Genomic DNA, 20497 nt, shown 5'->3' on the forward strand with positions numbered 1-20497 from the left:
AAATAAACTTTATTAGTATGACAAATGATTCTAGAAAAAACAATAGCAGAACATTGGTCGTGTAAGTATTTTTATTTATACTGTTTTGACTTTAATTGTACTGCCGAAAGTTTTTCTTAGCTTTGAACCGCGTGACACTGTCTGTTAAAAAACTCCAGCTGTAGTGTGACGACTTAGACACGCGCCACAATCTACAGAGTATCCACGCGGACCCGGAGCTGTCCTGGTTTTTTCGGCTGATTTGGTGTGTGTGAGTCTGGTGTGATGGGGGACCGGAGCCGGTTGTGCTCCGTGTGGCTCGGCTCGGAGACCGGGATCCTGAAGGGGGTCAGCCTGTCCCGGAAACAGGCCTTCAACTTCTGCAACACGAGCCACCTGAGCCGAGACCAGGAGGTCCGCGCGCTGTGCTGGGGGGACGCGGCGGAGAGCGAGCTGCTGGTGGGCTGCGTGGACGCCACCGTGAAGACGTTCAGCGTGGAAAAGGGCGCGTTCACCGAGAGCCGGAGCTGCGGGGACCCGGCGGAGGGCTGCTTCTCCGGGCTAGCGGCGCTGGGCGGCGGCGCACTGGTCACCTGCGCGGAGAGCGGCGCGCTGCGCGTGTGGAGGGAAGAGGGCGGCGACGAGCCCGTGACACAGGTGGACGCCGGGAAGAACGTGTGCAGGATGCGGCAGAGCCCGGCGAACCCAAACAAGGTGGCCACCGGAGGGAAGGAGAACGGCCTGAAGATCTGGGACCTCCAGAGGCCCGAGCAGCCCGCGTTCAGCGCCAAGAACCTCCGGGACGACTGGCTGGACCTCCGGCGGCCCTACTGGGTCCGGGACATGGCCTTCATCCCGGACTCCGACAAAGTGGTCACCTGCACGGGTTACCACCAGGTATGTAGCTGTGACTCACCCTCAGCAGGACAAACCGTGTTTTTAAAGAAGACCCATTTAAAGTTTACTTTGGCCCGGGTCAAAGGTCAAGCTTATCACAAACATCTGGTTTGTGTGATCTGTAAACGTTCTTCTGGCTCTGAATTGGCTCAAAAGTCAGACCAGACTCCGTTCAAAAAGTGTTTCATTTAAAATTTTCTTAAGTCTATGACAAAATTAAAGCTTGTGTAAATCCTCAGCTCTCTACATGTATTATATTTTTTTCTCTAAGTCGGCTAACATTTGAGCAATATTAAAGGACAACAACAAACTCTCTGAGTAAAACAAACTAAGGCTAAAATTATGGATGATTTTATTATCAAAGCCATCGTCAGTTTTGTTTCGGACCGATTCCTCATCGGTTTTCTCTCCATTCAGAAGGTGTTTGATTTAAGGTTTACTTCCTCTTCTCTCATACATTTATGATCTTTAAAATTTCCTCCAGGTTTACAAGTTTAAAGGGATATTCCATAAAATTATTAAGACAAAAACAACACAACTAAAGTTAAAGTTGTGGATAATTTCTAAAGTGTTTCTAAAAAGAAATAATAATATTGATTTCACTTTGAGGTCTTCAGTATCCTCGGTGTTGATTCCTGATCAGTGGAAAAAATGCTTTTAGGTGTAAAAACAAATAAAATAATAATAATTAAGCAGCAGAAAATAAAGTTTAAATCTGTCAATTAATGACCTGCTTTGTTTTTTTTTTTTTATAAATAAAGTTATGTTGTAACTCTCTCTCAGGTGCACGTGTTCGACCCCTCGTCTCCTCAGAGGCGTCCTGTCCTGGAGGCGGAGTACGGCGAGTACCCGCTCACCGCTATCTCTCTGACGCCTGATGGCACCGCGGTGGCGGTGGGCAACACCCAGGGTCACATCGCCCTGCTGGACCTGAGGAAGGGCCTGGTGCGTGGCTGTCTCAAGGGGCTGGCGGGCGGCGTGAGGGGGCTTCAGTGCCACGCTTCCCAGCCATTGGTGGCGTCCTGCGGCCTGGACCGCTTCCTGCGCATCCACAGCCTGGAGGACCGCAAACTGCAGCACAAAGTCTACCTCAAGTCCAGTCTCAACTGCCTCCTGCTCGCCAGCCAAGACCTGCAGGAGGGAGGGGCAACTGCAGGGGAGGCGGAGTCTGAGGTAAAGGAGGAGGAAGACGAAGGTGATGATGTGTGGGACGCTATGGAGCGGGTGGAGGAGAGGCAGAAGAGGAAAACGACAGAAGACAAAGAGACAACGAAGAAGAGGAAGAAGGCACAGGACTGAGAGGCATTTGAGGTTTTAGAGGACAGTGGGACGTTTAACCGCTGTAGCTGGGGGCTTGTAAGCAGCGTTTATTCAGACTGGAGGCCTTAACTTTTATTTTGAAAAGCTTCAGGTACTGGGTAGATGTTTCTCACCTGTGAACAGGTAGAGTCTGCGTCTGCCTGGGGAGACAAATGTATGAATGCCCTAAAACGTCTTTGTTGTTTTTTTATGATTGTAATTATTGAAAATACACGTGTAATTATGATTAAAGGAGTCTCTGCTTCCTGTGTCTGATCAAAGAAGTTAAATGTGCTGACAGAGCATCTCAGCTCCTGAGGAAAAACTGCAGCAGAGGAGAAAACAGTGGAAAAACAATCCAGTTTTAATTCTGTGCAGGGCGCTCAAACATGCGGCCCAGTGGATAGGAATGTGGGGGGAAAGGAGAGCCTCCAGTTTTTCACTGTTTTGTCCTTCTGACCTGTCAGGGTTCACAGCCTTAATGCTAACAGATATTACCCAGACCATTTAAATAACAGAAATGAAATTGAAATGAAAAACTTCCTGTTTTTCATTTCAATTGAGGAACTCAATTTGAGGTTTTTAAGCGATAAATCTACCCGTCTGACCCACTCAGGATCAGAGCTGTGTGTGGCTCATCGGTCAGTGAACGCAGCCCGAGCTGCTCCTATTAAAGGTGCGTTCACTGGCAGCAGCTGCAGGTCTGAGCAGCACACAGAACTTGTTTTCAGTGTCTGATGGAAACATGGGAGGAACTACAGTACTGTGCAAAAGTCCTGAGTCAGCAGCATTTGTTTGTGATTGGCTGAAACAAACAGCCCCAGTTTACTGTGACATGTAAATAACAACAGACCCCTCCCAGCTGTGAACACAGGCCTGTGATTTCACACTGAGCTTGCTCTTAATAAATGAAATGTTCACTCAGCCCATCAGAAACATCAGAGACTTTATTTAAAACAAACAAAAAAAGACATTTTGAAATGATGTTAGGCCACACCCCCTCATTCAGGTGAAGTTTTAGTCCCGCCCTGCTTTTTATTTCCACTCATCGGCTCATGTTTGGATGTTTAATTTTTAAATGTTTTTCAGAGAACAACAAACAGAAAGTGTATTATTTTTTACGTCTGTGCTCGCAGGTGAGCAGAGGGTGGAGCTTGTGAAATCCACAGGTGGACAGGTATGAGTTACTGTAACAAACTATGTTTAAAACAGCTGGAGCTCAAAGTGTCGCGTGATTGGTGAGAACGAACATCAGAGACTCTTCTTCAGTGGTTTTATTGAGCAGTAGCATCACAGCAGTAACGAACGGCGTCATCGGCGTGATTTGACGCGTCCTGCTGTGTCAAACATTCAGTCAGAGACGAGCCTCGCGGCCTCGTTCAGTCACACAAACAGTTAAAAACAGATGAGCAGCAAAAGTCTGAAATCCCTTTTGGACACACTGTTAAACACGGGGCATTAAGGGAGGTTATTAAATTCAACCCTGACGCGTCTTCTTCCTCCCACCGTACATCAGAGTTTCAGCGAAGCTCATCACGGCTTCACGCTCGGCCTGGAGACCAGCAGAGCTGCCGTCCGCGGGCGCTCGCTGGCACTCTCCGTCACAGCTCGGTAAAAACGTGGAAATGACAGCCAAATATTTACAGTAACAGCTGAAACGTTTACGTTCACAGACACTTTTTTCTGGTTCCAGTTGTAAATATTACTGTGAAATACAGCAGAAGACACGAGGTAATAACTATCATGTATTTACATTACCTTCAAACGAGGGAGAACTTTGGATCAATTTAATCTTAATTTGTCCTAGAATGTAAAAACATGTTACCACATAAACGTCACTATATTAAAGATTTACCTCCAAATATTAAACATGTCTCCATTTTATTGTTCAAAGGGTTTCAGAGTGTTAAAAATATTCTCTCTCGTTTCCCTTGTCGTTGTATTTGTTATTACAATAAAGACATTTCAGTCTAATAAACATCTAAAAACCACGATACCAAAACGTGTCTGTTATTACCTTTCACTGTGTGGTTAGGTGCTGTCACATGTTACTGTTGTTGTATTTCCTCGTTATTACCAAGCTGGGATGTGAAGTGTTTGGACTTTCAAACAGAGACAGATTAAAACAAAAGGTCGAGGCTGTAGCTCCATCAGCTGTCAGAGCTCAAACAGCACCACCTTTCACACATAAAACACCTTCATTCCCAGAGATCCGCTCCAGCTTTTGGTGATTCCTATTTTTCGGCGCAGGAGCGGAAACATCTGGAAATATTTTCTGGAATGCTGTCTGAATTGTGAGGACATAAAGTGCTGTTGGAAGTTTTTCAGGACCGCACTGAGAGGACGTGTCAGGATCTTCACAGTAAATTAGTAACCGATTAACTGTGCCCAGCAGGGGGCGCTAGCTGTAACTACATCCTGAAGTAAAGTTGCGTGACTGAGGACAAACCTCTGTAACATTGATCTCCTCTCATGAGAGTTAAGACGTGATTATTCAGATAAAATATCTTTAGATTCAATAATCTGAGGTTAATATGAGAGGAAATATTTTCAGCTGCACTCGTGGTTATCTGAAGGTCGGTAACGGTTCTCCGTCAACGGTAATCCAAGAAGAAGGTGTCTGAGGTCTTCCTCCTGGGTGGGCTGGTACTCGTGACAGAATAATTTACACTGTTACCGTCACCGCTCTCCATCCTTTCAACACTACCCCTCCTCCTCTTCCTCCGCCCCTCCTCGGCTGAAGTGCCGCCGGCTCAGTCGCTCCGGGTCATGTGACGCCATGTCGCTGAAGTCCCGGAAGATGTCCTGAAACGTCTCATCATCTCCTGAGGACAACACGACAGTCACAAGTTAACAGGAGACATCATGGGAGGAGGAGCTGGCCTCTCCCCTGCCTCCAAAGAGCCAATCAACAGAGGAAATATAAGCCAATCAGGTTCACAGGTTAACCCCAACCTACCCCAGGTTCAGGTAAAGGTTCGCGACCATTTCAGAAACTGTGAGCACGCCCAGCAGGACTTTGCATCACAGGGAAACAGGTTTGAAAAGCTCGTGTTGAGAAAAAGCCGACAAACTTTCAAAGCGTTTTGACGTCTCCATGACAACGAAAGTTACACTTACAGTTCCTGCTCCGGTCATTAAGAGTGCGCCTTTAAAATAACCAATCAGATTTCACCAAGCTACAAAACTTTGATAAAGGACATAATCTTTATTTTCATTTTTGGACTGGAGCAGCTCTGCGTGACACTAGTTCAGCCATCTGGTTTCACCTTCCTTCTCAGCTGAAGACAAACGTGAGACAAATGTTGGAGTCGACTAACCCGCGGCGCCGAAGACTCCCTCCGAATCCCTCATCTCCTCGTTCATCCGGGCCATCCGGAGCCTGAAACACACGAGCCATAATCACGTTAAAAGATTTCACAAAAGAATTGAAAAATTCCATCATTGGTCGTGTGTTTCCACAGCGCTCTGAAGACCCGCCTCGACCAATCAGATCAGTCCCTTGACGTACGAGAAACTTTTATGATTGGACTCTGGTCACGGTCTGAAATGTGAAACGTCACGTGTCGACTATATCATACATCAGCGGGCTTTTCTGATCTTCAGGATGCCATGGAAACAATGTTCAGGCTGAAAACACTTCCTGTGACTCACAGAGTGACGATGTCAGCATTGGCCGTTTCCACGGCGATGGCCAGAGGGTCATGACCTCTCTCGTCCACTGCGTACTGATTGGCTCCTCTCTTCAGCAGCAGGCACACCTGTCTGCAATGGCCAATCAAAACCAGCAGCGTTGATTCGAGCTCATGCTGTGTGTGTGTGTGTGTGTGTGTGTGCGTGCTTGTGCATGTCTGTGTTCGTGTGGTTACCCGGTGTGACCAGCAGTGGCGGCAGCGTGCAGCGCCCCCTGTCCTCTAAGGTCTCTGTGATTGACGTTTGCGCCGTTCTGCAGCAGGAACTCGCACGCCAACAGCGACCCCTGCAGGCAGCCGAGAGAAACAGTGAAAGCAACGACTGCTTCAAAAAAGAAAAAAGTTTGTATTCTGTTTACATCAGCTCTTTAAAGGCTCAGTGTGCAGAAATAATATTACTGATAATAACAGCGATGATGATGTCAGTTAGGAGTCAGTAATGTTATTAATAACTAATAATCAATAAAAGGTGTTTTCAGTAATATTTCCTCTTCTTTGTGCATGCTCACCCCGATCGCTGCTCCGATCAGCGGCGTGCGGCCCTCCTCCTCGCCAACGCTCCCGTTGACCTCCGCCCCCTCGGCCAACATGGACGCCATGGCAACCACGTCTCCTGCCAAAGACGCCTGATAGAGACGTAGCATGGCTGCGTCCTTATGACGATGATGCTCTGAAACAGAAAACGGAGAAAACATTCTTTTCTAAACACAATAAATTTAAATTAGTGCTGAGCCACTTCAAGACGACACTTCTGAGCAACAGGACGCCGTAACACGCCGATGCGAGCACTGACAGAGGAAGCGAACCACACAGCTGTCGTGCATGGGACAGGAAGTGAACAGACGGGTGCTGCAGCAGAGAGGCGTGATGGGTCAGGTGTTACTGTGAGGCTCAGAGCAGCGGCAGGAACAAATCCAGCAGTAAAATGTAAAAGTAATAGATTACTGCAGTGATGAATGTGCTGATAAGGTATCATTCCAGTTTAAACAAACTTATTAAATTCTAGTTAAAATGTGCAGACGGTCGGACTTACGAGCGCTGTTGGCCTGAACAAACTTCTTCTCCACGTATTTCTCTTTGATCCACGCCTCCTTCTCGGCCCTGAAAGGGAGAAAAACAGGACGCTCTGAATCTCTGCTTCCAACATTCACGTTTAACCAAAGCCGATTCCTTTCATCGGCTCGTGTTTTTACCGCGGGCTGTCGGCTCGGGGTTTGACTCGTCCCTCCTCTGAACATCGGGCCTCGTAGATCTGGTTCATCACATCGTTTCCCAGAACGCACAGCAGCTGGGGAAGAGCATTCACATTTTAGAATCTGGGGCTGCGATCGATTCTTTATTGATTTTTTTAAACGTCAGACATGAGCAGCACTGTGAGATTCTCCCGGTTAGACTCGGGACAGGTGAAGGCAGTTTGGGCTGTTCTGGGATCAGTTTGGTGGGTTTTCAAACATAAAGATCCCAGAGAAGCCAGGAACATTCTTCTTGTGTTATTTTCCAAAACAGCTGACTGCTTTTTAGAGACTGTTTAGAGCAATTTCCTGAAATTATTCAATGACCGAGCAGCGATTTGTCAGCCTGTTATTAGTTCAGGGTGTTTGGTTCACATAGAGGCAGAAATCTGATTTTTGAGCTTTCTCATTTCTCCTCGTGGCGTTATATTTGACAGCTTCCTCACTTTACGGTCTGCTCTTCACTTTATGATGCCGGAGCGTTAAAACTTCAGAGAGTGTTTCGCTTCTACCTTCAGCTGTTCGGCCTCCCAGGAGTCCAGAGTGAGAGATCGCACCTTCGACAGATGGACTCCGAGGCTCCTGCAGACACAGAGAAAGAAGAACATCAGCCAACATGTTGCTGGTTTTCATCTTCTGACAGTAAACTATGAAGATCACCAAACACCAGTGGGTACTTCTCATGGTTTCCACAGGCTGTGTGTGGACAGAGAAGGTTGATGAAAGATCAAAGGGCGAGATTAAAGCCTGACACCTGCTAAAAAGCAGTGAAGAAGAAATGAGGAGGAAGTCCTCCTGAAACCTGGGCTGTTACCGGTGTATGCCGGAGCACTCGATGCACATGGTGACTCCCAGGTTGATGGAGGCCCAGCGAGGCTCTTCCTCCCCGCAGTCACAGCACCTCTGGTTCCCAGGGCCCCTCAGGGCCACGCCCAATGCTGCCGGCCTCTGGGCGGGAGGGCCCGGAGAGACATCCCCACCACAATGCAGAGGGGGGAGCTCCTTAGGCTGCACATAGAGAGGAAGAACTCGTCAGCCAAACGGATGGGGGAGGGGAGTTAGCTGTAATATTCAGAGGTGAGTGTATCGTGGTCGTGGTGTGGACCGGCCTGCGTCAGCTGAGTGTCGGTTCGCTCTCTGTAGGCGAGGTCGATGCTGCCCTGCAGAGCACTGAGCCAGGCCTGCTTCAGCTGCTCCGAGTCGGCCTGCAGAGCACAACACCTGGAAACAAACACACCTGCTCAATTAACGCCATATCACATGACCCTACAGGTGTGAAAACGCCGTGTTCACTGTCTTACTTCTGGACGGAGAGCAGCTCAAAGCAGAAGCGTCGGTCCACGTGATCCAGAGATTTGACAGCACACAGTCGCAGATCCTCAAACAGAACCACAGCTTCCTCCTGCGGCGTGGGATTCAACATGACTCATCATCAGCAACATCATCCTCACCAACATCATTGCCATCCTCACCATCATCACCATCCTCACCAACACCACCAACCTCACCAACATCATCACCATCCTCACCAACATGACCATCCTCACCAACATCATTGCCATCCTCACCAACATCACCATCCTCACCAACATCACCATCCTCACCAACATCACCATCCTCACCAACATCACCATCCTCACCAACATCACCATCCTCACCAACATCACCATCCTCACCAACATCACCATCCTCACCAACCTCACCAACATCACCAACCTCACCAACATCACCATCCTCACCAACATCACCATCCTCACCAACATCACCATCCTCATCATCCTCACCGACATCATCACCATCCTCACCAACACCACCAACATCATTGCCATCCTCACCAACATCATCACCATCCTCACCAACATCATCACCATCCTCACCAACATCATCACCATCCTCACCAACATCACCACCATCCTCACCAACATCACCATCCTCACCATTCTCATCATCCTCACCAACATCATCATCCTCACCAACACCACCAACCTCACCAACATCATCATCCTCACCAACATCATCATCCTCACCAACATGACCATCCTCACCAACCTCACCATCCTCACCAACATCATCATCCTCACCAACATGACCATCCTCACCAACATCATCATCCTCACCAACATCATCATCCTCACCAACATGACCATCCTCACCAACATCATCATCCTCACCAACATCATTGCCATCCTCACCAACACCACCAACCTCACCAACATCATTGCCATCCTCACCAACACCACCAACCTCACCAACATCATCATCCTCACCAACACCACCATCCTCACCATTCTCATCATCCTCACCAACATCATCATTCTCACTAACATGACCATCCTCACCAACATCATCATCCTCACCAACATCACCATCCTCACCATTCTCATCATCCTCACCAACATCATCACCATCCTCACCAACATCATTGCCATCCTCACCAACATCACCATCCTCACCATTCTCATCATCCTCACCAACATCATTATCCTCACCAACACCACCAACCTCACCAACATCATCATCCTCACCAACATCATCATCCTCACCAACATGACCATCCTCACCAACCTCACCATCCTCACCAACATCATCATCCTCACCAACATGACCATCCTCACCAACATCACCATCCTCACCAACATCATCATCCTCACCAACATCACCATCCTCACCAACATCATCATCCTCACCAACACCACCATCCTCACCATTCTCATCATCCTCACCAACATCATCATTCTCACCAACATGACCATCCTCACCAACATCATCATCCTCACCAACATCACCATCCTCACCATTCTCGTCATCCTCACCAACATCATTGCCATCCTCACCATTCTCATCATCCTCACCAACATCATCACCATCCTCACCAACATCATTGCCATCCTCACCAACATCACCATCCTCACCAACACCACCAACCTCACCAACATCATCATCCTCACCATTCTCATCATCCTCACCAACATCATCACCATCCGCACCAACATGACCATCCTCACCAACATGACCATCCTCACCAACATGACCATCCTCACCAACACCACCAACATCATCATCCTCACCAACATCACCATCCTCATCATCCTGAATTTTATGCAGTTCTTCCTCAGACTAACATTCATCCATGAAATTCTTTCTTCAAACACTAAAAGCAAAAAACTCACCTAAGTGTGAGGTGGTATAACCGGACGCCTTCCTGTAATTCCAGGACCAGTGGAGTGTAACTTGACTGTCTGGAGGGTTTCTACTTTGTTTTTATTTGAATTTAGCGTCGAATCAGGGTAAGTGAAAAATACAGATTTTTTTTAAAGTGGACCTTTTTCAGTGTTTCATTACTTCCTGTCATGGATGTTCATATCAAACATGACCAAAGGTTTAATAATGAGCTCAGTGTACACAGAGTGAACCCTGTGAGCTCTAAACTCACAGTTTATCACAGCTTCTCCTGTTGAAGTGTCACGGAGCAGGTAATAATCAGAGGAGGTCCACTTTAAAACTGATTTCACTCCAGATTTAAACTGAACTTTTAATTTCCTGTCATCATGTGAACATTTTGATTTAGAAATGTTAAACTTGAGTTTTTGATGTAAAAATTTGTGAACAGAAAGAAAAAAGTAAATTTTGCAGAATGAATAAACGTAGACAAAAACATGCTAACGATTGTTTTGAATGAAAGCAGGAAGAGAGGTCAGCTTCCAGAGAGATCTCAGGGACACTTGTCACACCAACATGAAGTCACGTGAGGTGTCTTCAGCTGTGATCTCAGCTGGAGTTGGGCATTAATTTTCTCCCGCAGGTGGATTTAAGGCTGGATTTGATTACATGTAATCAAGCTGAGGAGCTGATCTCTGTTTAATGGCTGTAACGGGGTGTGAATCCAATCAGAAGTTAAACCACCATAAACAGAACGTCCAGCTGGGAACAAATTCAGACCTCTTGATTGATCTGATCAGTTATCAGGCAGTGAAATTGATCCCTTTGATTAGCTGTTCTTTGATTGAGTGGCCGGGTCTCACCTTGTGGGACTTCCTGTATATGAGCTGGTTGTCTCTGATGGTGAACCAGGATCTGAAACAGGTTTACAAGTTAGAAGGATTCACTGAGGTCAAAGGTCAGCAGGCCATGTGACGCTGCGGGTCTCTACCTCTTCCACATTTTAGATTTCCTCCTCGAGCGTTTGAACAGGTAACCCCGGATGATGTCATCATTGCCAGGACAAGCGCTGACCATCGGCTCACCTGAAGCGTCCTTAGAACAAACACGCGCGTGTTTCAGAGCGTTCGTTCTGCTTTGAGTCTAAATGTATTCGTCCCTCCATGAACAACATATCTAACATCTGTCTGCAGCGTCTGCTGGGACAGATGTGCTGATCTGTGAGGACTCCTTACCCTCTGCTGGACCAGCAGGTGTCTGTTCTCCAGCTCCTTCCTCTTGGCCGTGCAGTCTGCAGACAGCTGTGACAGCTGTGGAACACACACAAACACATACGTGTACACAGCTGTTACTCCACACTGAGGCCACCACACAAACCAGCACAAAGAGGTCAGAGGTCACAGACCTGCGCTGCCATGGTTTTCATGGTGGGCTCGAGGTCTCTTAGCAGGTCAAAGCCCTGGTGGAAGAAGGTGAACTGAGCGTGGACGAAGGAGAACATCTGGAAACGCAAACTTGAGTCAGTACACGAAGATGGTCGTATCAGGTATGTCCCCTCTCTATGACATCACACAGACCCACGAGTTGTGTTTTCACTCACAGAGTTTAAGATGTCGACCTTCTGCTGAGTCTTGAAGGTGTTGAGCTGAAAATTAGGACATAGAGGATAAAGCATCTGATGTTCCTTCATGTCATCAATGTTAAACACACTCAGGTGTCACACCTGCAGACAGTAATCCAAGGCGAAGTGCTGGTAGCATTTGCGTGTAGCGAGCAGCAGGTGACTTGCCCGCTCGGCGTCGGCGGCTTTATGTCGAGACACCTGAGCGTTCTTCGTCGCTGCCGTCTCCAGATCCTCGCCAATCCGGACAAACTCCCTCCTGGTCTCCGCCAACTGGGGCAGGAACCTCAGAGAGATGAAGAGCAGCAGTGTCATTCACCAGAGCAGCTTTGCCAGTGCTCAGAGCTAAACTGTGTTACTGTTACTGTGGCAACGGCCTCTACACTGAACCCTGGAACCCCGACATACTGATCAGCCCCCCGGAGTGATGCCTTACTGCGTGCAGAGGTTAGTGAGCTGCTGGCCGATGGCTCTCTGTGTCTGATCAAACAACATCTGCAGGTGAAACACACACACACGAGTCAAACACATGAGTCTGTGCTGGAGCTCAGACAAACAAACACGAGTACAGCTGAGCGTGGACTTACAGTGTGGAAGCTGACCATCTCCTGCAGGCCCTGGTGGAACTGGTTCAAGCAGGTCTGAGAGGAAGGAAACAGGAAGTCAGACAGGAAATGCCCCAACACCCCACCGAGAAACTGAGTAGACATGTTAGGTCATTAGTCAATGCTTCCTGGCTTATTAGCTAGTAGTGTTAGATAAATGAACTCAGAGGAAACAGAGCAGACGTTGCGGGGCGTCAGGAGCTGAAAGTCTGGCGTAAATTGGACGAACTGATGCGGCGATTTCTTCGTTTTTCAGATGTATCGAGGAGCTGCTTACTGTGATCACGCTGTCCTTCGTCTGATTGGTGCACAGCTCAGCTAGGCCGCTCAGTAGCAGCTTATTGGCAGTGCTGTACGCTTGTCCCGCTTCTACCATCTTTCCACACAGCTTCATCACCTGATTGTTTAGAAACAGACAGTACAGACCAATCAGCTTGCCTCACTAGTAACAGTTAGCTTCAAACAGTACTTCAGCAGTACTAGTGAGTATACAGCTGTATTAACAGTATTTGTAGTACTACTATTAGCTGTGAAATTACAACTAGTACCGTAATAGTATTAGCTACAGTATTTGTACTGTCTAGCAGTATTAGCACTAGTATATGCAGTATCAGTAGCCTAGTACAAATAGTACTACCACTATTTGTAGTGGAAGTACTTGTACCTTGTCTCGATGCGTCTCTAACAGTTTTTATTACAGCAGTAGTAGCAGTAGTGGTAGTAATAGTAGTAGTACTTGTACCTTGTCCAGTTTTGTCTCCAGCTGTGAAACATCTGTTTCAAACTGATCCAGAGCCAGCCTGAATAAAATAAATAAAGCGTCATCACTACAAGTGAACATGCGCAGATTGGTGTGTGCGTGCGCGCGCGCTTACCTGAACTCAGGTGAGTCTTTGACGCAATCCTCAAAGTCCAGCAGGGAGTCCATGACGTCACCCAGCAGTCCCGTGTCCCTGTAGTGAGTGCGAGTGTAAATAAAGTTAGCTGCGGTGCTTCATCCTGCCGTTAGCCGTTAGCTCCGCTCTAATGAATCATTTTTAAACACGCGCCGGGGACGTGGACGGACTCCTTCACGCGCCTGGTCCACAGCCTCACAGCGGGTGGATCCGTCGCGCGCAGCACATGCGCCCCGGTCGGCCCTCCATATTGGCGCGGTTGAGATCAGAGAGTAACTAACCCGGGTCAGCCGCTGTTCTCGGACTAACAGCTGTCCCGCTGCAGCCCGCTGTTGTCAGACTTGTTGCTAACCGACAACGTCCGCCTAATATCCGCTTTGTTTGGCTCGGAGCCAGCCGACAGACACAGCGACTCCGGCGGCAGCGACCCCCAGCGGCCCGGGGCGGAACCACACCTACCGTGCCCGTTATTTAGGGCTGAGTATCGTCACTGATTTCTATAACTGATTCGATTCAGTTTTGACAGTCAGAAATATTATAATTCTGATCATTTATCAGTACTTATCCATATTTTATATCTGTGTATAAACCAAAGCTGACACTGAGACTTCATCAGAGCTGTGAGCATCACAGCAGGTGTCTTTGTGTCAAAGTAACTGAGGCTAAAACAGAAAAACATGAAGCAGATTTTCCTGTTCTGGCTTTTTATAGCAGATAACCTTAAAAATATTCTGCAGTCGATCAAAAACTGAAGCAAACCATGAATCAACATGTGAACATGACCTGATGCTGCTGAAGTGAAGCAGAGTCACAGAGGTTTGATTACAGACACAGCTGAGCAATCATTTGTAAAAGTTTCCATGTGTTCAGTTTGAACAGCAGAAATGAGGCTTTGCTGTCAGAGGCCGACAGCACTGAACACAGCAGCAGACTGCTGCGTAATAAACACAGAATAATGCAGAAAACAGAGATTTGATGGTAAACTGGTCTCTGAGTGCGCTGAGAGAGAGAGAGAGCTGTGCAGGAAGTACAGCAGCCAAAGTCAGAGGGAGTTCATGAGCATGTTTATCAAACGTGAAGCGTAGTTTGATCTTCTTTTGCTGCTGGTTCAGTCAGTTTTGGTCAGAGTGACGAAACCTCAGCTTCAGAATCTGGGAGCTGTCGACTTTCAGCACCGACGGCGTCTGTGGACGATCCACGCTCTGTGAAATAGTTTTGTGAGCTTTAACCTGAGATTCTGTCAAAATAAATTTATATTTAAAAATCATTCAGGATTTAATGAATCGATATCGTGTTATTCAAGCTAATATCGATCTTTTTAAACCCACCCCTACTCGTAATTGTTTTTTGATTTTCTTTCACTGACTGAATTAAAACTCAACATGTAGTAAAATAACACACACTACTTAAATACATAAATATTTAAGGTTTTATGTGTAGTTTATATGCATTTGTTTTAAAATTCAGATTAGAACAAATATATTGACAAAATATTTAAAAAAATAACTATACAAATATTTTTTAGCCCTACAAAATTATGTTATTAGTTATCTTTTATTAATTGTAGTTTTAAATCTCTTTTAAAAAAAGATGTTTGCATGTTTTCAGTGTTTTTCGCTGCTGCAAACCGACTTCTGTGAGGAATAAAATGCATGTAATCTTTCGAGGCCAACAAAGTGAAACGTTTGACTTTCACCAGCATAACTTCACCTTTCGTTTCCTGTTTATTGGCAGAAAAAATGGCGTACATAGCTTTTTATCAGAAGTTACGATGAAACATTGAACAAATGTTTTCTTCATCCAGTTGGATTTTTTGTTGCTTCACAGAAGAAGAAAAAAAAAACCTGTACCTGCTCTGTTGTTTAATGATCGGGCTGCACGGTCTGATGCATTTGTGTTAATAAAGTTAACAAATTCAAACACTGACGGGACAAATCAGCTGATAGAGACGGAAAATAAAACATTTTTTATTGTAAAAGAAGCGGACGATACAGCAGCCACACAGAAACAAAGATGAGGATGAGGATGATGATGACGTGTTCAGTAGCCAATAGAAACCAGGATCACAGTGACGTTGTCAGCGCAGCCTCGTCTGACCGCCTCGCTTGCCAGCTGCTGACAGGCGGCCTCGAACCACCGCTCCTCCTCCATCTGCCCCGCCCCCTTCTCTTTGCTCCCCTCCTGTAGGCATGAAGAGGAGGATGAAGGTCACCCAGCAGAACTCACATGTTTAACTGGATTAAGGCCAAAACCAGTGGGTGACATACCAGTGGGTGTCTCCATCTTTTGCATACAGTCTCTTTTTTTAAAACGCACATATAAGTCTAAACTATGAAGCAGAGCCTCGATTGAACATGTAGACTAAAGGAGCTCAGGAAGAAAAGCGACTGTTCTTTAATTTTCATGAAAACGTCTCACCTCTCACTCTGAGATGGTTAAAGATGGACCCTTAGGCCCCCTCCTCGATTTGATTAAGGGTCCAGCTTTCACCATCCTACAGTGAGAGGTCAAACGTCTTCATGAAACTTAAAGAAACAGTTGCTTTTCTTCCTGAGCTCCTTAGATTACCTGGGTGACTGCACAGATTACACCCTCACAGATGAAAAACACTTTGGGTCAATCCAAAGTTACATGAAGCTAATCTGCAGACACGCTAACTGCGCTCTTATTTTGTTACACTCATCCGTCGCACTTCCTGCTGACACAGCGACGTGCAGTTTGTATTAACATGTGATTTGTGGTGTTAAAGAGGACGGGCTAATACCTGGAGGACGCCGAGGACGAACTTCACGGCTTCGTCGGCTGAGAACACTTTGAACAGGCCGTCACAGGCCAGGATGATGAACCTGCAGAGAGCAGGGACAGTGCTCACACACCTGGGCGACTCCCAGATCACAGCAAACCAAAGCTGTTTAGGTCTAAATCCAGCTGTTTCTACTGTGCAGCATCTTATGTATTAAACACGTTTTATTTCTAGTTAGTGAACTCTCCATCACTCTCTCATTGGCGCCAACAGCCTGTGCACTGATGTAGCTCCACCTTCACTACACTGATGCTCAGGTGAGCTCAGGTACACTCTGAGCTCTGATCAGAGACACAGACCAGGCTGTTTTAAATGTCATGATTATGTTTCTACATTCGTGGAGTGCCTTTTGGTCTCTCCTTACCTGTCATTGGGCGTGAGCTGACACCTCCTCAGGTCGGGGGTCGAAATGACGCCACAGCGTTTGTACTGACCGTCCCCGATGGAGCGAGACACCTCCAGGACACCGAGCACGCGGCCGTCCCTGCGGAGACACGAACACATCACCGTTAGCTGAGGCCGGGGTTCGTAATCAGAGAGGCGCTGATGGAGGACGGTGAGGGTTCGGACCTGACAGTTCCGCCGGCTCTCTGGATCCTCATCCTCTCCTCATAGATGGTTGGGTTGTGCTCCTTACTGAGCGCCAGAGTCACCGACCTCCTCTGTCCGTCTGCCGCCGCCTCCATCCGACACATCACAGCCTGCAGACACAGAAACGGCGCAGCAGGAAGTTTAAGACAGGAAGAAAAAGAAGCGCAGGTGGAGGTGAAGAAACGCCCGGCTCACCCTGCTGTCTCCCAGGTTGGCCACGTACACCATGTCGTCCACCACCAGCACGCAGGTGGCCGTGGAGCCGTCCTTCCACGCCGGTTTCCTGTCCACACAAACAGCTCGTCAACTTTTCCTGCTCCACATTTAAAAACAGCTGCGGCACACTGACGCTCAGAGTCTTACTGGCTCGAGGCCTTCTTCAGGAAGTCTTCGTCGGTCTGCTTGAACGTGTCCAGGAGACACCTCTTAATCAGCTTGTCTGCGTTTTCAGCATCTCCTGAAAGAGACGACGTGCTTTAACCAATGAGAAGGCACCATGGCTCTCACACACACGTTTATGTCAAAGTAAACTTACAGGTGACTCTGGGTCTCTCTGGACTACTGCGCCCTCTTGTGGACATGACATGATATTAAAGCAGTTTAATTCTTCTAATAATTAAACATGATTTATGTCAGTTTTAACATCACTATTATTACTGTGGCATTAAAACAAGCAGCTGCCTCATCCATCATCCATCCAATCACGTCTATGACCGCACAGCGAGCCGGTAAGCAGGGAAAGGAGACGGCAGCAACTGGACTTTCAAAATAAGAGCGAGGGGGGATTGACCACTGCGGGTCGTGAACAGCGTGGAGGAAACTCACCTGTGGGGAACTTCTTGGCGAGAGTGTGATGGAGGTTCTCAGCGGCGAATCGAGAGGCTCGAGCGCCGCCATGGCCGTCGAACACGGCGAAGTACGAAACTCGGGACCTGCAGACAAAGACACGACGTCAGAGAGACGACACAGAGGAGCTGTGACCGATCATGATTGGTGGGCGTGACTTCCTCTTACACGTTTCCTGGCAGCGTGGACAGACAGCCGCTCATGTCCGGCAGCAGCACGTGAGCGTCCTGCATCTCCTCGCGCTCGCCACGCCTCGCCGCCACGTATCCTCTGAGCACTGGGAGGCCTAGACACACAAAGAGAGCGTGAGACCGGCGGCGTCCACCCTCGCCTCTGCGAGTCGTATTCACGTGTGCTCGCGTCTGATTGGAGGAAAAGAAGCAAACAAACATTGTGGTGGAACAGCTGAAGACCTTCTTTGCAAACTTTCTTGACCTCCTCCTCCTCCTTCCTGTGTGCTTCATCTCGTTTCCGTTTCAACCTTTTCTCCTCCTCCTCTTCTTCTCTGGTGGTTGGGGGTGGAGTTGTGAGCGCTGCTAGAGCAGGACCTGAGGAGGAATCACATCAAATATTAGCCCGATGTCCTTCCTGACACAACCCTCGCCATTTACCTGCGTTTGTTCCTGCATTCATCACAGTCTAACATCACCAAAATCAAACACTCCACATCTCAGCTCGTGGAATTTCACACTTTTTTATACTTTTATTGAATTCATAGACCTGTTTAGGAGCACCAGATACGGGTTTTTGCTTCTTGTCCGTTTGCAAAGGGTGCTGGTGGAAAATATCCTCCTGCTGGATAAAGATGGAGGAGGAGGAAGAGGAGGAGGAAGGTGTGTTTGAGGGCAGCAAGACAGAAAGAAAGGTAGGAGTGTGGAGGTGAGAGCAGGAACGGTAAAGAGCCGTGACTGATATGGAAAGTGAGGCCAGGAGCATCAAAGTTAGAGAGGGTGAGATGGTCTGGGCATGTGCAGAGGAGGGATGTACGTGCAGAGGAGGGGGGGGGGGGGGGGGGGGGGTGAGATGGAGGCAGATGATAAGATGGTGATGATTCAGAGACAGCCTGTCTGGCTGTTCCTCACTGATACCAGTTATTAATAATCAAAGAGATCAATAACTGCGAGTTTACGCGGATATATCGAGTTTTAGAAAAAAATGTAATTCAATACAACCACGTTATGGAAGGAAATACGTCACTTTTCATTTTCCCGGTGCTTTGCTGACTATTTAGTGTTTTTATACAGTCTCACATTTTAGAGGTGAAAACTGTCGCTGAGCTAATGAAACCTGCAGCTGCTGACCGATAAATCGATGCGTAATCGATCAGTCATGTCTGTGGGGTGTGAACTGAAGCACGGCTCCCGCAGCAGTAACGCTAACGTTAGCTCACTCGGCTCTCTGATGGAGCCTTAGCCCTGCTGCTAACGTCAAACCTTCCCGTTAACTCACCGGAGGTCTGAGTCGGTTCCGGCAGATCGTCGAACAGATCCATCCCGCTGCCCCGCAACAAGCTAACTAACCCGGATACCTGAGCGAACCGCCGCTCCTGCCCCAGCTCTCCGTGTCCGGGTGTCCGTGTCTGGGTGTGTGAGCTGACCCAGTTCGTGTTAAACCGACACGATTATTAAAGCGGGCCAAACTGTGCTAAAGACCCGCTGTCGCTTCTTTTGCAGCAGGAACTGTTCTTCATCTGCAGCCTCACAGCTAGCCCTGCATTAGCAACACACGGCTACACACAACCTACTTCCGGCCGCTGCTTTCAAAACAAAAGCTTCAAAATATCCGAGCTGCAAATGTCCGGAAGTCTGTGAAGGAAGCTCTAAAAAAGACAACTTCGTTTCCATAGCATCGTTACGTTTAACCCGCAATAAGGACCTAAAGTTTTAGCAGTTGCACATATTTTGCTACATTAGGTTTTATTTAATTATGTTTTACATGTTTCTGTGAAATAATAAAGAACATTCACAAACATCAGAATTTACTGTATTTACAGTGTTCTGTGGATCAGCAGGGAGTGTGTATTCATCTGCTAATCAGAAGGTTGGTGGTCTATCCCTGACTGCACCAGCCAAAGATCCTTGGGCAAGATACTGATGCATCCATCGGAGTGTGAATGCTGGAAAGCACTAAGTTGGGAAAAGCAAATGTGCCTGTGTGAATGAGGCATGCTGTATAAAGTGCTTTGAGTGCTTGACTAGAGAGTAAATAAGAACCAGTCCATCCATAACTCCTGCAGCTGTCCACGTCACAGATCAGTATTTTGGATCCATAGTCAGGAAACTCCCCGGTCAGATCTTAATCTGATCTTAACTTAAATAAGTGAGGATAACTTCATGGGTCTGTCAATCACTGACACACAGAGGGGCATCTGAATAAGTGATGGTTCAGCTTCATCCTGACAGAAACTGAGGTTACATGTCATAAAACGAGTAAAACACGTATTTGATAAAAGACTTAAGAACTATTTGTTGATCCCAGGCTGCTGACAGCTTACACAGTAATGATGAAGTTACGGTGCTGCATTTGTGTCTTATTTGTCTGTGCAGACAGGTGTGCAGCCGACACAGACGTGCTCCTGTGCAGTCCTGCAGAAGGCTGACAGCGCATTCAGTTCAGTTTTTTTTATGTAGCACCAAATCGCAATACGCTCTTCGGCCTCCTCAAAAAACTTACTGTGAGGTGAAGACCCTACAATGATGCAGAGGCTGAATCCTGATTGGTTGAAAAGTGGACATGACCAGAATATAGAGTGAAAGCAGAGATCACTGCATGAAGGGAGAGATGTGAAAAGCAGGTTAACACACACACACACACACACACACAGTCAGGTGTTTGTGATGGCACCCTCTGGTGCCAGAGAACATCCACCGCAGAAGA

General features: G+C 47.4%; 3 protein-coding genes across 5 annotated transcripts; 1 reads left to right on the top strand and 2 right to left on the bottom strand.

Moving 5' to 3' along the window:
• Window positions 1-93: 93 nt before the first annotated feature.
• On the top strand, window positions 94-2981 carry wdr74 (WD repeat domain 74). The gene is made up of 2 exons (XM_063494255.1): window positions 94-876; window positions 1660-2981. The coding sequence occupies exons 1-2, from the start codon at window positions 265-267 to the stop codon at window positions 2173-2175; spliced, it is 1128 nt and encodes a 375-aa protein (XP_063350325.1). The 5' UTR covers window positions 94-264; the 3' UTR covers window positions 2176-2981.
• Window positions 2982-3104: 123 nt separating this feature from the next.
• zgc:162872 (BAR_ACAPs and ArfGap_ACAP domain-containing protein) lies at window positions 3105-13734 on the bottom strand. The gene is made up of 23 exons (XM_063494254.1): window positions 13534-13734; window positions 13360-13437; window positions 13227-13284; window positions 12762-12881; window positions 12467-12520; window positions 12316-12374; window positions 11982-12165; window positions 11859-11903; window positions 11664-11759; window positions 11494-11568; window positions 11250-11353; window positions 11122-11173; window positions 8401-8501; window positions 8209-8320; window positions 7914-8107; window positions 7612-7681; window positions 7061-7155; window positions 6901-6968; window positions 6377-6537; window positions 6045-6154; window positions 5830-5940; window positions 5496-5557; window positions 3105-5000 (listed from the first exon to the last, which is right to left on the bottom strand). Exons 2-23 carry the CDS (start codon window positions 13410-13412, stop codon window positions 4879-4881), a joined length of 2106 nt encoding a protein of 701 aa, XP_063350324.1. The 5' UTR covers window positions 13413-13437; window positions 13534-13734; the 3' UTR covers window positions 3105-4878.
• A 1581-nt stretch (window positions 13735-15315) lies between these two features.
• Window positions 15316-19374, bottom strand: ilkap (integrin-linked kinase-associated serine/threonine phosphatase). Of its 3 annotated transcripts, XM_063493264.1 has the most exons (11): window positions 19070-19372; window positions 18341-18580; window positions 18011-18168; window positions 17789-17906; window positions 17600-17706; window positions 17138-17231; window positions 16970-17057; window positions 16754-16884; window positions 16548-16667; window positions 16145-16226; window positions 15316-15561 (listed from the first exon to the last, which is right to left on the bottom strand). In XM_063493264.1, exons 4-11 carry the CDS (start codon window positions 17851-17853, stop codon window positions 15421-15423), a joined length of 828 nt encoding a protein of 275 aa, XP_063349334.1. In that variant the 5' UTR covers window positions 17854-17906; window positions 18011-18168; window positions 18341-18580; window positions 19070-19372; the 3' UTR covers window positions 15316-15420. The 3 variants fall into 3 exon arrangements, with proteins under 3 accessions (XP_063349334.1, XP_063349331.1, XP_063349332.1); XM_063493261.1 differs by lacking the exon at window positions 18341-18580 and having other exon boundaries at window positions 18034-18168; window positions 19070-19374; XM_063493262.1 differs by lacking the exons at window positions 18341-18580; window positions 19070-19372 and having other exon boundaries at window positions 18011-18334.
• Window positions 19375-20497: the final 1123 nt, after the last annotated feature.

Source organism: Pelmatolapia mariae, linkage group LG14 (assembly GCF_036321145.2).
Source record: "Pelmatolapia mariae isolate MD_Pm_ZW linkage group LG14, Pm_UMD_F_2, whole genome shotgun sequence".
Classification (NCBI taxonomy): domain Eukaryota; kingdom Metazoa; phylum Chordata; class Actinopteri; order Cichliformes; family Cichlidae; genus Pelmatolapia; species Pelmatolapia mariae.

Coding starts and splice junctions, on each gene's coding strand:
- wdr74 (XM_063494255.1), top strand. CDS start 265: ATGGGGGACCGGAGCCGGTTGTGCTCCGTGTGGCTCGGCTCGGAGACC. Junction 877..1,659: donor CCTGCACGGGTTACCACCAG/GTATGTAGCTGT, acceptor ACTCTCTCTCAG/GTGCACGTGTTCGACCCCTC.
- zgc:162872 (XM_063494254.1), bottom strand. CDS start 13,412: ATGGACTCCCTGCTGGACTTTGAGGATTGCGTCAAAGACTCACCTGAG. Junction 12,882..13,226: donor TGGAGACAAAACTGGACAAG/GTACAAGTACTA, acceptor CTAAACAATCAG/GTGATGAAGCTGTGTGGAAA. Junction 5,941..6,044: donor GCCACTGCTGGTCACACCGG/GTAACCACACGA, acceptor TGGCCATTGCAG/ACAGGTGTGCCTGCTGCTGA.
- ilkap (XM_063493261.1), bottom strand. CDS start 19,112: ATGGATCTGTTCGACGATCTGCCGGAACCGACTCAGACCTCCG. Junction 17,707..17,788: donor TCCACGCTGCCAGGAAACGT/GTAAGAGGAAGT, acceptor CTTTGTCTGCAG/GTCCCGAGTTTCGTACTTCG. Junction 17,232..17,599: donor CGCCAAGAAGTTCCCCACAG/GTGAGTTTCCTC, acceptor CGTCTCTTTCAG/GAGATGCTGAAAACGCAGAC.